General features: G+C 48.1%; 1 protein-coding gene across 3 annotated transcripts in view; it reads left to right on the plus strand.

Moving 5' to 3' along the window:
* The window catches only part of LOC130106812 (low-density lipoprotein receptor-related protein 1-like), a 187,923-nt gene that overhangs the window by 96,862 nt on the left and 75,454 nt on the right, over positions 1-15,607 (plus strand). For all 3 annotated transcript variants that reach the window (XM_056273068.1, XM_056273069.1, XM_056273070.1), the window contains 8 exons: positions 1,891-2,113; positions 5,207-5,396; positions 5,528-5,653; positions 7,321-7,461; positions 8,135-8,260; positions 8,893-9,009; positions 9,129-9,209; positions 10,251-10,418. In XM_056273068.1, coding sequence (XP_056129043.1) covers positions 1,891-2,113; positions 5,207-5,396; positions 5,528-5,653; positions 7,321-7,461; positions 8,135-8,260; positions 8,893-9,009; positions 9,129-9,209; positions 10,251-10,418 — 1,172 coding nt within the window. The remainder of the gene's footprint in view (positions 1-1,890; positions 2,114-5,206; positions 5,397-5,527; positions 5,654-7,320; positions 7,462-8,134; positions 8,261-8,892; positions 9,010-9,128; positions 9,210-10,250; positions 10,419-15,607) is intronic.

Genomic DNA, 15,607 nt, shown 5'->3' on the forward strand with positions numbered 1-15,607 from the left:
AAAACCAAACCTGTATTGGTCCCAGTGTAAGCCAGCGGTTGTGTGATGAGAGTAAAAGGTGAGGCAGTCCTGATCAGGACAGCTCATCTAGAGCGTTTAGCCCCGTCCTTATTTCAATTGTGTAGGTGAGTCAAGTGTTGTGGTTGACGTGCTGGTTTCCTGTGTCTCTGGCGTGACTGGCAGCTCTTTGTAGACTTGGCACGCAAGTTGGCACTTTTTTTTTCTTCCAATAGTCAAAATGGAGAGAGAGAGAAAAGGAGGCCATGGCATTGGGTTAGCTGTAAACACAGTCTGACACCAACAACTCGGAGTTCTTCCACGGCTTGTCGAAAGAATTTCCTTCCTTTTCGACCGACCCGACTTATCTCCTGTTCCTCTTCCTTCTGTCTCTTTCCATTTTCTTTAGTGTCTGTCAACTTTTCACTCCTATCTCCTAACCCTGTCTCTCCCACCGTCTGAGACTCACCCTCCTCTTATCTGCATCAGAGCAGTCGGGCGTTTTTACATTTTTATCAGTGCGTGTTGAGCGTTGGCCGAGTACCATCCCTACCATTCCCTGTTCTGTTATGGGATTGGGAAAAACAGTGTAAGTGCACTCATTTGATTCCATACCTGAGACTGAGATGGAGTGAAGAGCTCCTCTCTTACTGAGGGGTCCTGCTTGGCCCTCCCCAGCACCTCCCTCTGGCGCCTCCTTCTGGCACTGTGCTCAGGTTGCTGGTGACAGGGTGATGTGTGTCCATGCACTCCCCCAGGAGAGAGGCGCTCACCTCCACTAACACCTGCAATCAATCAGGTCCAGCCACAGAGTGCGAGCGAAAGAGGGAGAAACGTGTGGAAAGAATGAGAAGCGGGCGAGAGGAAGCTGAAAAGAGGTGAGGAAGGGGGAGAAAAGGAATTTGAGGAGACCGGCTACGTTAGTCATATGCTAGTGAAGTGTTGAGTGCACATAGTTCTGCTTACTGCTGAACAAATTAATTCGCTCTGCCGCTCGCGGCGGTCACCAACAATAGATGAATGCTGACTGCAGCTGTGGAGTACCGAGTGACTAACACACCAGTCAGCTGTTGACAGATCAGCTTTACAGACGCTGAACTGCCTTACTGGATTCCTTGAGGGGTGTGTGTGTGTGAACTTGTGTATCTGGTTGTTGTGTGTATGGTGTTATTCTGTGCAAATACAGGGAGAGGGCATGTGGCGATGCACTGGAGGGAACAATGTATGTGGTGTCGATATGTTAGTGCGCCGTAAACAATGCTTCCTAGCCTCAATGATTGCCAAGAAATCTTTTAATAAAGCCCCACGATGGGCATCGGGGTGGCGTGGTGTTCCAGTCCGATGCCTGCCATCACGGAGGTCACCAGATCGAATCCCTGCGTTACCTCCGACTTGGTCGGGCGTCCTACAGACACAATTGGCCGTGTCTGCGGGCAGGAAGCCAGATTGTGGGTGTGTGTCCTGGTCGCTGCACTAGCGCCTCTTCTGGTTAGTCGGGGCACCTGTTCAGGAGGGAGTGGGAACTGGAGGGAATAGCGTGATCCTCCCACACGCTACGTCCCCCTGGTGAAACGCCTCACTGTCAGGTGAAAAGAAGCGGCTGGTGACTCCACATGTATGGGAGGAGGCATGTGGTAGTCTGCAGCCCTCCCCGGATTGGCAGAGGGGGTGGAGCAGCAACCGGGATGGCTCGGAAGAGTGGGGTAATTGACCGTGTACAATTGGAGAAAAAGAGAGGGGGAAAAAAGTTTTGACAAAAGCCAAAAAAGGAAAAAGAAAGCCCCATGAGTCCCACTTACTTGGGCTGAGCAAGGTCGCTGACAAGCGACACATGCCAGAAGATCCCTGTGCCTGCACATTTCCCACCATGACAGCCTGCCCGCTCTTTCCCAGGTGGATGTACTGGACGGACTGGGAGGAGAATCCTAAGGAGAGCAAACGAGGAAAGATTGAGCGTGCTTGGATGGACGGCTCCAACAGAAACATGTTCCTGACCAGCAAGACCATGCTGTGGCCCAACGGCCTCAGTCTGGACATCCCCCAGGGCATCCTCTACTGGGTGGATGCCTACTACGACCGCATCGAGATGGTCTACCTTAACAGCTCCGAACGCAAGGTGAGAGAGAGCGTGAGAGACCAAGAAAGCGAGCGAGACCAAGCGAGAGTGAGAGAGCGTGAACAAGAGAGTGAGAGAGAGGCAGAGAGAGAGCATGAACAAGAGAGAGAGAGAGAGAGTGAGCAAGAGAGAGTGAGAGAGCATGAACAAGAGAGTGAGAGAGCGAGACCAAGTGAGAGTGAGAGAGTGAGACCAAGCGAGAGTGAGAGAGCGTGAACAAGAGAGTGAGAGAGCGTTAACAAGAGAGTGAGAGAGCGTGAACAAGAGAGTGAGAGAGCGAGACCAAGTGAGTGAGAGCGAGACCAAGCGAGAGTGAGAGAGCGTGAACAAGAGAGTGAGAGAGCGTGAACAAGAGAGTGAGAGAGCGAGACCAAGTGAGTGAGAGAGCAAGACCAAGAGAGTGAGAGAGCGTGAACAAGAGAGAGAGAGAGAGGGGCAGAGAGAGCATGAGCAAGAGAGAGTGAGAGAGCGTGAACAAGAGAGTGAGAGAGTGTGAACAAGAGAGTGAGAGAGCGTGAACAAGAGAGTGAGAGAGCGTGAACAAGAGAGTGAGAGAGCCGAGACCAAGTGAGTGAGAGAGCGAGACCAAGCGAGAGTGAGAGAGCGTGAACAAGAGAGTGAGAGAGCGTGAACAAGAGAGGTAGGTACCCCCACCCTTATAAACAATACAGTGACTGCAGGTACCCCCACCCTTATAAACAATACAGTGACTGCAGGTACCCCCACCCTTATAAACAATACAGTGACTGCAGGTATCCCACCCTTATAAACAATACAGTGACTGCAGGTACCCCACCCTTATAAACAATACAGTGACTGCAGGTGTCCCACCCTTATAAACAATACAGTGATTGCAGGTGTCCCACCCTTATAAACAATACAGTGACTGCAGGTGTCCCACCCTTATAAACAATACAGTGGCATAACGACCCAAACCAACCACCAGTTTCATATGCAAATTACCATGACCATTAACTAGAGTTACAATGGCCATGTGTACTATTCACAGAGGGTTGAGGAATAATTGCAATCACAGCATTGTAAGATGCTGACAGATGTACTCTTACCCCCCCCCCCCCCCCCCCCCCCGTTCAGGGATGGTCGTTCCCTCTTCACATAGATGGCCTGATTGACTCCCTGTTCCTCTCTATCAAGGATGGTCACATCTTCATTGCTGAAAGAGTGGCCACTGGCCTGTAGATGGTGTAGACTGTGGAGTCCTGGTCTGATGTGTTAGCTCTCCTGTCCTGTGCCATCCTCTTGGCCTGCATCTGTTTAGTTTCCCCGATGTACAAGTCACAGTAATCCTCCTGGTACTTAACAGCGTACACTATTGCTCTGTTTGTGCCGGGGGACTTGATCCATGGGGTGGACCAACTTCTGGCACAGCGTGTTTTGGGGTTTGAAAGCAACTGAGACGCGGTGTTTGGAAAATACACGTCACAGCTTTTCCGACACTCCCGCCACATACGGAGTCACCACTGGTTTATGCCTCTGTGAGTAGTACACACAGCCATTGAAACTGTAGTTAATGGTCACGGCAGTTTGCATATCAGGAATCGTGTGCATGAAATGAAATAACAAAGTGTTCCCCCAAGACAACAACACACGTGCTATACAAATAAAGTTTTTTATGATTATTATTATTATTATTATTATTACTATCCAAAAACTAAAAGAACATACATACCCAAACTAACACATGTATGCAGCACATGCAGCTGTGTTGTTTATAAGGGTGGGACACCTGCAGTCACTGTATTGTTTAGAAGGGTGGGACACCTGCAGTCAATGTATTGTTTATAAGGGTGGGGACACCTGCAGTCAATGTATTGTTTATAAGGGTGGGACACCTGCAGTCAATGTATTGTTTATAAGGGTGGGACACCTGCAGTCACTGTACTGTTTAGAAGGGTGGGACACCTGCAGTCAATGTATTGTTTATAAGGGTGGGGACACCTGCAGTCAATGTATTGTTTATAAGGGTGGGACACCTGCACTCAATGTATTGTTTATAAGGGTGGGACACCTGCAGTCACTGTATTGTTTATAAGGGTGGGGACACCTGCAGTCTTACTGTATTGTTTATAAGGGTGGGGACACCTGCAGTCACTGTATTTTTTAGAAGGGTGGGCACACCTGCAGTCACTGTATTGTTTATAAGGGTGGGGACACCTGCAGTCACTGTATTGTTTATAAGGGTGGGGACACCTGCAGTCACTGTATTGTTTATAAGGGTGGGGACATCTGCAGTCGCTGTATTGTTTATAAGGGTGGGGATACCTGCAGTCGCTGTATTGTTTATAAGGGTGGGGACACCTGCAGTCACTGTATTGTTTATAAGGGCGGGACACCTGCAGTCAATGTATTGTTTATAAGGGTGGGGACATCTGCAGTCGCTGTATTGTTTCTAAGGGTGGGGACACCTGCAGTCACTGTATTGTTTATAAGGGTGGGACACCTGCAGTCGATGTATTGTTTATAAGAGTGGGGACATCTGCCGTCGCTGTATTGTTTATAAGGGTGGGACACCTGCAGTCACCGTATTGTTTATAAGGGTGGGACACCTGCAGTCACTGTATTGTTTATAAGGGTGGGACACCTGCAGTCAATGTATTGTTTATAAGGGTGGGGACATCTGCCCTCGCTGTATTGTTTATAAGGGTGGGGACATCTGCCCTCGCTGTATTGTTTATAAGGGTGGGGACATCTGCCCTCGCTGTATTGTTTATAAGGGTGGGGACATCTGCCCTCGCTGTATTGTTTATAAGGGTGGGACACCTGCAGTCACTGTATTGTTTATAAGGGTGGGACACCTGCAGTCAGGTGAGACTGGAGAGGTCACTTACATGATGATGGAACATATCTGTCAGTAAACGTTGAGTCCAGATGGACCGATTCTCCATGTGGGGAAAACCAGACCATTCAGCCACCTTATTGATCCTTTTTGGTTTTGGATAAGTGTTCATGGTCTCCTAGGAAACCGTAACAGTATTATTGACATCCTTCGTGTATTTCTGCCTACACAGAGAACTAGAGGATGTGGTGTGTGTGCTGAGCATACTTTCAGCTTTGCTTCTCTCATGTCCCCAGACGGTGTACGAGGGCCAGGAGTTGAACCATGCTTTTGGTTTGTGCCACTACAAACACTTTCTGTTCTGGAACGACTATCGCAGCGGCAACATCTACAAACTGGACACCACCACCAGTATCGCTACTCTGCTGCGTAGCGAGAGGCCACCGATATTCGAGATCCGCATGTTTGATGCGCAGCAGCAGCAAGGTAACCGTCACCGCCGACGCCTCAAGCACAGGCCAAGCAAGCCTCTGTCCTTGTCTGTATGTGCATTTATTTTCCTGTGCATGTGTGTTGCTGCAGTGCGTTTATTTTCCTGTGCATGTGTGTTAATGCAGGCACTAACGCATGCCGGGTCAACAACGGCGGCTGCAGCAGCCTGTGTCTGGCGATACCGGGTGGCAGGCAGTGTTCCTGTGCAGAGGACCAAATTCTAGACCCAGCTGACAACACCAGCTGCAAAGGTGCCTGCAGACACCGATACATGCGAGTGTGTGTGTGTGTGCGTGTGCGTGTGTGTGTGTGTGTAACTGGAGTGGGTGGCTTTGAATGAGGATTCAGACACAGTTTAGGCAGAAACAGTTAATTCACATTCTCCTTCTCAATACACTTCATACAGCCGACACACTCAGGTGCTGGAGGCACTGCCTCACTGTCTTCATTCAGAGCATCAACAGGCTCCTTTCTGTCTCTGTATCTGTGTCTCTGTCTCTGTGTCTCCGTCTCTGTGTCCCCATCTCTGTGTCTGTGTTTGTGTCTGTGTCTATGTCTCTGTATGTCTCTGTCTATGTGTCTGTGTCTCTATGTCTGTGTCTCTGTGTCTGTCTGTCTGTGTCTCTGTGTGTCTGTCTCTGTGTCTATGTCTCGGTGTGTCTCTGTATCTGTCTCTATGTCTGTGTCTCTGTATCTGTGTCTCTGTGTCTGTCTGTCTGTGTCTCTGTGTGTCTCTCTGTGTGTCTGTCTCTGTGTCTATGTCTCGGTGTGTCTCTGTGTCTATGTCTATGTCTCTGTGTGTCTCTGTATCTGTCTCTATGTCTGTGTCTCTGTATCTGTGTGTCTCTGTGCCTGTGTCTCTGTGTTTGTATCTGTGTCTGTGTCTCTATCTGTGTGTCTGTGTCTCTGTGTTCCGCTGTTGTCCGTGTCAGTCAGTCGGCCCAGGACCCAGCTTCACGGTGGTATATATAGGACAGCTTGTTAGTTTGTCCCATGTGGGGCTGATCACTAACCAGCCTCCCTGAGTGGTGATGGAGGTAGTGGATTTGTTGAAACCAGCCTCCCTGTTGCCTCTGCTGTCCTGCGAGCCACGCTCCCTCTCTCCGCCTGCAATGGAGGCTGAACCACACCCCACCACCACAGTCACATACCCGGACTGTATCCGGTGAAGGAGGATGCCCTATGGCACTGTTCACGTCACACATTAGGATTTAACAGCCAAAAAGAAAACACTGCTTCAGGGAGTCAAGCCTGTGTGTGTGTGTGTGTGTGTGTGTGTGTGTCTGAACGTTGAAATTATGCAAGCAGGACCTTTTTTGGCTCTTTGCATTGGGAGATTTGTACACTATGAACATGGCGGGGAACTGAGATATTTTCTTGGGTCATATTGACCCTTTGGACTGTTCAGAAAAGGAACCATCCATTTCTAAAAATTTATTTATTTCTGATTTTTCCCTTTTTTCTCCCAATTTAGTGGCCAATCGATCCCTATTTTAATTCAAACACCCACCCTCGCACTGTATGCGTTCGCCAACTGCATCTCTCCGGCCGGCAGTCTCGAAGGAGACCGCCTCGCCACTTTCGTGACAAGGCGACTCCAAGCCGAACCACTGTTTTTCCGACACACACAGAGACGCATTCACGTGACGAACACAAGCCGACTCCGCCCCCCCTCCCGAAGACAGCGTTGCCAATGATCGCTGCTTCGTCGAGTCCGGCCATAGTCGGATCTGACGAGACCGGGGCGCGAACCCCAGTCCCCAGTGGGCAACTGCATCGACACAGAGCCGATGCTTAGACCGCTACACCACCGCGGACCCAAAAGGAACCATCCAGAAGGTTATTTAACTTCCCTTGCTTCAGCTTGGCTTTTTGCTCACCTTTTCTTTCCCATTCTTTGTCTTTCTTTCCTCCACAGCCAACCCCTCTTACATACCCCCTCCTCAGTGCCAGCCGGGGGAGTTTGCCTGTAAGAACAACCGCTGTATCCAGGAGCGCTGGAAGTGTGACGGAGACAACGACTGTTTGGACAACAGCGACGAGGCTTCCGAGCTGTGCCGTGAGTCACTGTGCACACACGCTTTTATGTGCACAGGCAAAGCTAGCACAGCTCATCTGGCACGCTGGCTGGCAAGCTGCTGAACTTTTCTTCCATTTTACCGCTGGAGTCAAAAAGCCTCCACCAGTTTGACTTTAACAGTGCGATGATGCCAGAATGACTTCAGAAAGTGTAGACTCAGAGTCTTGTGAGTGTGTTTATGCACACCTACTTAATGTGTGAGAGTACGTGTGGGTAGTGAGCATGTGAAGGAATGTCCGTAGATCTTGAAAAATTCCCCATCTGTCTGTGGTCAGAGTGCAGACAGGTTGCCATTCCAGACAAAACAAAGCCTTGTTCAAAGCAGCTCGAATATCTGCTCTCTCTCCACCGACTTGTGGCCATATCTCTCTGCCCTCTCCCAGCTCTCCATAACTCATACCACATCTCTCCCAGCTCTCCATAACTCATACCACATCTCTCCCAGCTCTCCATAACTTATACCACGTCTCTCCCAGCTCTCCGTAACTCATACCACGTCTCTCCCAGCTCTCCGTAACTCATACCACGTCTCTCCCAGCTCTCCATAACTCATGCCACGTCTCTCCCAGCAACATGTTCTTTCCCCCTGAGTTCACTCACTCTGTACTTTCTGCATCCCCATCCATTCTCTCACAATGCTTTCCCCCTTCAGACCAGCACACCTGCCCCACTGACAGATTTAAATGCCAGAACAACCGCTGTATTCCGCTGCGCTGGCTGTGTGATGGAGATAATGACTGCGGGAACGATGAGGATGAATCAAATACCACCTGTTCAGGTATAAACACACCAGAAAAGAAGTCTGATAGCCTTTGTCGAAAGGTCGTTCACTGTATTGTACTGCTGCATTCTGGGTGGATAAAACTGTCATCCTCCTCGGGCATCCGGGTGGTGTGGTGGTCTATTCCGTTGCCTACCAACACAGGGATCACCAGTTTGAATCCCCGTGTTACCTCCGGCTTGGTCGGGCGTCCCTGCAGACACAATCGGCCGTGTCTGCAGGTCGGAAAGCCGGATGTGGGTATGTGTCCTGGTCGCTGCACTGGCGCCTCCTCTGGTCAGTCGGGGGGGGGGGGGGAAGCGTGATCATCCCACGTGCTACATCCCCCTGGCAAAACTCCTCACTGTCAGGTGAAAAAAAGCAGCTGGCGACTCCACATGTATCGGAGGAGGCATGTGGTAGTCTGCAGCCCTCCCCGGATCAGCAGAGGGGGTGCAGCAGAGACTGGGACGGCTTGGAAGAGTGGGGTAATTGGCCGGATACAATTGGGGAGAAAAAGGAGGGGGGAATAAAAAAAAAACTGTCATCGTCCATGATATGGATATGCAAAAAAAAACAAAACCCTTTTTTTAAACACCGCCATATGGACGACCCCCTCTTAAGACAATCTCACCGTTGGTCTCCTTCAGCTCGCACCTGTCCTCCCAACCAGTATTCATGTGCCAGCGGACGCTGCATCCCTATCTCCTGGACATGTGACCTCGACGATGACTGTGGTGACCGCTCGGATGAGCCGGCCTCCTGTGGTGGGTCACCTTGTCACAACTCCTTGGGCGTTTTACCTCCTGGGTATTTTTTCTAGGTAAATAAATAACCTGTTGGAGACGCGCTTCTGTGTCTAAACTCCATCTCTGTTTGTCTCCAGCCTATCCCACCTGTTTTCCTCTCACCCAGTTCACCTGCAACAACGGACGCTGCATCAACATTAACTGGCGCTGTGACAATGGTGAGTGTCCGTCTGCTCTCCTTTGCTCCTCCTCTTCCTCACCCCCCTCCTAGATTGTGCCTGTGTAGAGCAGAAACTCCCAACAACCCTCTCTCACGTTTGTCTGTTGCTATGCATGGTTTTTTTTTTCCACCTACTTCATTTTAGCTTCTTTGTTGCTTAGATGTTTGTGTCTTTCGTTCCTTCTCTGTAGTCATGTTGTGTTTCAGTTTGTTGTTGTTCCATGTTGTGCTGTTCGCCCACTTCGCTGTCTTCCATTGGTTCTGTCTTTCAGAAAAGGATTGTGGCGACGGCTCTGATGAGTTGAATTGTCCAAACCTGACCGGTTAGTGCATAGATCAACATGCACCATAGCAATGACGCTAGCGTAACCACTAAGACTTGCTGGGGGCAGGGGTGGGGGGGGGGGACAGGTGCACAGGGTCAATTAGGGCTTGCTTCTTCGCTGATGGAACTTGGCCACAAGCGGAGACCCCCGCTGCTGTCTGCTACTCATTATGTGCTTATTATAGAAAGACAAGGACATAAACCTTTGGCCTGTTCGATCGCAGAATGCTCAGCAGTAGTGAGCAAGCCACCCTCAGACTTCCAGTCAGAAGAAACAGAAACAAAAATATTGACCTATGTGTGATCACGTTAACGAATTTTCCAGAAAAATTTCTTTCAGGATCAGGTTGCTAAGTGCAGATTGTAACTGGGCCATGACGTGAACCAGTCTGACTCCTGAGTGACTGTTTCACCTGCTGACTGCTGTTATTAGGATACTGTGTAACTGAGGGAGGAACACATGCAGTGAGTGAGGATGGCGAGTTGTTTGGTGCTGTGCTGGCTAGCTCAATGTATCAGTGCTGGGTACATTCTCCCATGGTGCATGGTCTGATCTATGCAATTGTCTTTACTCTACTCTCTCCTCTCAAATTTTTGATCTTGACTCCATGTATTTTCATTATTTGTTCACCAAACCAAATTAAACTTTTTCTTCTGTCAACTGTGTCAGATGATGGTGAGGGGGTAGGCGTCTAATTGCAGTGTTTGTTTCAGACAACGACTGTGGGGACAACAGCGACGAAGCAGGCTGTAGTCATTCCTGCTCCAGCGCTCAGTTCAAGTGCAACAGCGGCCGCTGCATCCCTGATTACTGGACCTGTGATGGAGATAACGACTGTGGCGACTACAGTGACGAGACCCATGCCAACTGCACCAATCAGGGTGAGTGTGCCTGACAATCTGCCAATCAGGCCCAAGATGCACTTAAGGTAGTGAACTGGGCTGGGGGAGGGTAGTTCTGCTGGAATAAATCTCACATGAGAGAGTGAACGTTTCTGTTATTCAGTACGCACCTCCTCTTCCAGCAAGCTACTGCTTTATTTTAGTTTCACATACAGAGGGGCGGCACGGTGGCGCAGTGGTTAGCGCGGTCACCTCACAGCAAGAAGGTCCTGGGTTCGAGCCCCGGAGTAGTCCAACCTTGGGAGTTGTCCCAGGTCGTCCTCTGTGTGGAGTTTGCATGTTCTCCCTGTGTCTGTGTGGGTTTCCTCCGGGTCTTCCGGTTTCCTCCCACAGTCCAAAGACATGTAGGTCAGGTGAATCGGCCATGCTAAATTGTCCCTAGGTGTGAATGTGTGTGTGCATGTATGTGTGTGTGTGTGTGTTTGTTTGTTTGTTTGTTTGTGTCGGCCCTGTGATGGTCTGGCAGCCTGTCTAGGGTGTCTCCCCGGCTGCTGCCTAGTGACTGCTGGGATAGGCTGCAGCATCCCTGCACCCCTGGGTAGGGATAAGCGGTTTAGATAATGGATGAATGAATACAGTGTGATGTGAGATGCATGTTCACTTCATGGTCTTGGGATTAATTTTGTTGCCTGAATCCCTCAGTGGCTCCCCTCATACTTGTATTTGTTAGTACCACTTATGGATTGCCTTGGGAGTAATGGAGTACTCGTGAATGCCACCAGACCTGACTGGCCACCCATTGATACTGTAAATTGTTTACACGGTGGAAAATTATGTTGAGCTTGTTACTCTGCGTTGTTCAAGTCATTTCAGAGATTATTCATGTTTGTAATGATGGCAAAGTCAGAGCTTACTTAATGAGTGATTTTGTCAACTTCTGATTATGAACACAAGTAATGTGTCTCATTCTTGCTGCCACCGAGAGGTGTTGCTGTCCAGTTCTGACTGTCAGGTCTTCACTAGGTTTTGGTTGAAAAATGTTTGTCAATCTTATTGTCACGCCAGGAGCAGGAGTTGAGGACCCAAATGCAGACGGGGGAGACAGACTGGGCTAGAACAAGGTTTTATTAAAATAAACAAACTCACAACACGGGAACGTAGATTCAGGCAACAAGAAAAACCAGAGACAAGACATGATGCATCCGGCTACCACAAAAGCGCCAAGGCGACCAGGGGGAATATATTGCTTGCTGGAGAGCCAATCAGGGGAATTGGGAACAGATGGGCAGGGCAGGAACAGGCTTGCCAGCTAGGGAATTGGGAACAGGTGAGCAGGGTGGGGCAGGAACAGGAATCGCAAGCTAAATAAGGGACTAGGGATCAGGGGAGTACAGCAGGGGCAATCAGGGTTACTCAGGTAAATGGGGCTTAGGTGAGCAGATGTACTAATCAGGGGATGGGGGACAGGTGAGCCTTGATAACCCAGGCCACACAACCATGACACTTATTGGTAATGAAGACTCAATACCTTGATTTGTTCAGTACAGGACGCGACGCAGTTGGAAGGTCATCTTTCAAGATGGGCTGCATTCAGACCTAATTAAAACTCTTTCTGCTGGTCGCTGTCTTCCTTTGAGTTGAGGAGGGACTCCCTAGAATGCCTGAATAAAACCTGGCTGATAGGCACTAATTTCCTCCCCCTCAAAGGATTTTGATTTTGTTTTTTTTCTTCTATAACCTGGGTCTTTTTTTAGTAGATTTTGCTATTTTGTGTATCGGTTATTTGAGCGGTCTTGGATACGAAAACACCGCTAGACATGTCTTCCCAACACGAGCCTTAAATATGTTCTCTCAGCTGGTGCCCCAGTTAGTCTGCACATAATTTCCCAGTTGTGTTTCTCAATTTTGCTGTCTGGGTAGTTTGTCAATGGATTTCCCAGTTTCCCAGTTGTGTTTCTCAATTTTGCTGTCTGGGTAGTTCGTCAATGAGTGAGACGTCATGTTAAAGCTGTTTCCCAAATCTCCACACTGAAACTGGTTGGTAAAATGATGTCACTGATATGCACAATGAAAGAAACTAAGAAAATAAAGACCTAGTTTATGAAAAAAATGACGGAATTATGCTTTAATCCCTAATTTTTGTTCTCCCTTCTTTAAAGGCTGCAAAAGTGCAAACATGCAAGCTTCTGACATGGACTATATCCCACAATCTACTTCTCTGACAGGTTGCTCACTGAAATGATTAAATGAGTGATAAGAGTCGAGTGTGAGATGGCTCGTGACAGTTTCCAGGTTTAATACTTAAATCTCTATATTTGACATTAATGCCGTAGCTGCTGCTGTCCTTTTCTGCTTACATTGCTGCACTGTTGATATTTTGGCAGCATAGAGCTGCAATTTTTTATTTTTTTCAAGACAACAGCAACAACAACTTAAATTTATACAGCCCCTTTCAAGGGACCCAAGGATGCGTTACGCATAGTGGAGCAGACACAACAAATAATACAAGAAAATAAAATAAAAATAGCAAAGATTGCCATAAAATCAAATCTAAATGGGCTTAATTCCATCAAATCTGCCTGATCTCATTAAACCGTACATTCCATCTCCAGCACTCCACCCTCAAGATACAAGGGCTCCTGTGTGTAGTCAGGTCAATTTTATATGTGTAGCCCATTATCACAAATTACAAATTTGTCTCAGTGGGTTTTACAGCAACACAACATCCTGTCCTTAGACCCTCACATCAGATAAGGAACAACTCCCTAAAAAAAAAACGTTAACAGGGAGAAAAAATAGGAAGAAACCTCAGCGAGAGCAACAGGGGAGGATCTCTCTCCCAAGATGGACAATGTGCAATGGATGTTGTGTGTACACAGTTTTAATAATACAACATTGAAAAGGGATAACAGAATTATAATGGAATTATAAAATACAGTGCATCCGGAAAGTATTCACACCCCTTCACTTTCCCCACATTTTGTTATGTTACAGCCTTATTCCAAAATGGATTAAATTCCTTTTTTTTCTTATCAATCTACACACAATATCCCATAATGACAAGATTTTGTAGAAATTTTTGCAAATTTATTAAAAATAAAAAACTGAAATATTGCATGTACATAAGTATTCACACCCTTTGCTATGACACTCAAAATTGAGCTCAGGTTCATCCTGTTTCCACTGATCATCCTTGAGATGTTTCTACATCTTGATTGGAGTCCACCTGTAGTAAATTCAATTGATTGGACATGATTTGGAAAGGTACACACCTGTCTATATAAGGTCCCACTGTTGACAGTGCATGTCAGAGCAGAAACCAAGCCATGAAGTCAAAAGGAATTGTCTGTGGACCTCCAAGACAGGATTGTATTGAGGCACAGATCTGGGGAAGGATACAAAAAAATGTCTACGGCTTTGAAGGTCCCGAAGAGCACAGTGGTCTCCATCGTTCGTAAATGGAAGACGTTTGGATCCACCAGGACTCTTCCTAGAGCTGGCCGCCCAGCCAAACTGAGCAATCGGGGGAGAAGGGCCTTGGTCGGCGAGGTGACCAAGAACCCGATGGTCACTCTGACAGAGCTCCAGCATTCCTCTGGGGAGATGGGAGAACCTTCCAGAAGGACAACCATCTCTGCAGCACCCCACCAATCAGGCCTTTATGGTAGAGTGACCAGACGAAAGCCTCTGCTCAGTAAAAGGCACATGACAGCCCACTTGGAGTTTGCCAGAAAGCACCTAAAGGACTCTCAGACCATGAGAAACAAGATTCTCTGGTCTGATGAAACCAAGATTGAACTCTTTGGCCTGAATGCCAAACGTCACGTCTGGAGGAAACCAGGCACCTCTCATCACCTTGCTAATACCATCCCTACAGTGAAGCATGGTGGTGGCAGCATCATGCTGTGGGGATGTTCTTCAGCGGCAGGAACTGGGAGACTAGTCAGGATCGAGGGAAAGATGAATGGAGCAAAGCACAGAGAGATCCTTGATGAAAACCTGCTCCAGAGCGCTCAGGACCTCAGACTGGGGTGAAGGTTTACCTTTCAACACGACAACGACCCTAAGCACACAAGCCAAGACAACGAAGGAGTGGCTTCGGGACAAGTCTGTGAATGTCCTTGAGTGGCCCAGCCAGAGCCCAGACTTGAACCCCATTGAACATCTCTGGAAAGACCTGAAAATAGCTGTGCAGCGACATGCCCCATCTAACCTTACAGAGCTCGAGAGGATCTGCAGAGAAGAATGGGAGAAATACCCCAAATATAGGTGTGCCAAGCTTGTAGCTTCATACCCAAGAAGACTTGAGGCTGTAATCGCTGCCAAGGGTGCCTCAACCAAGTACTGAGTAAAGGGTGTGAATACTTATGTACATGCAATATTTCAGTTTTTTATTTTTAATAAATTCACAAAAATTTCTACAAAACCTTTTTCGCTTTGTCATTATGGGGTATTGTGTGTAGATTGATGAGGAAAAAAAAGGAATTTAATCCATTTTGGAATAAGGCTGTAACATAACAAAATGTGGGGAAAGTGAAGGGGTGTGAATACTTTCCGGATGCACTGTATATGAAGAATATGGTAGTGGCACGGTGGTGCAGTGGTTAGCGCGGTCGCCTCACAGCATGAAGGTTCTGGGTTCGAGCCCTGGGGTAGTCCAACCTTGGGGGACGTCCTGAGTCGTCCTCTGTGTGGAGTTTGCATGTTCTCCTCGTGTCTGTGTGGGTTTCCTCCGGGTGCTACGGTTTCCTCCCACAGTCCAAAGACATGTAGGTCAGGTGAATCGGCCATACTAAATTGCCCCTAGGTGTGTGTGTGTGGACCCTGTGTGATGGCCAGTTATGTTCCAGTGTCCTGCAGGCCCGCTTAAGAGCACGTCTTGTCGTTAAACCAGGGTGTAGGCCTTTGTAGCCACCTACCTCTGGTAGTGAGAGGTGCAACTGAATCGAGGAGATTAGAGGGCCACATTTAAGTCACCAGTGAAATTTTCAACATTCAGTCTCTGTAGTGAAAATAGTCAAGAGTTCAGGCAGCTGCTATAGCAAATAATTACTATCATTTTCGTTTTTGATGTTTGAACTATTTGTAAGGTAGTCTTCTGCTGTCAGTATTCTGTCTCACTGCACTGTCTGTCAGTTCTGACTGGTGTTTTCCCTTCACAGGAAACCAAGGTGTTCACTTGTTTGGCATGAGTTCCATGAGCAGATGCTCACCTAAGTTAAGATGAT

Source organism: Lampris incognitus, chromosome 2, assembly GCF_029633865.1.
Source record: "Lampris incognitus isolate fLamInc1 chromosome 2, fLamInc1.hap2, whole genome shotgun sequence".
NCBI lineage: Eukaryota > Metazoa > Chordata > Actinopteri > Lampriformes > Lampridae > Lampris > Lampris incognitus.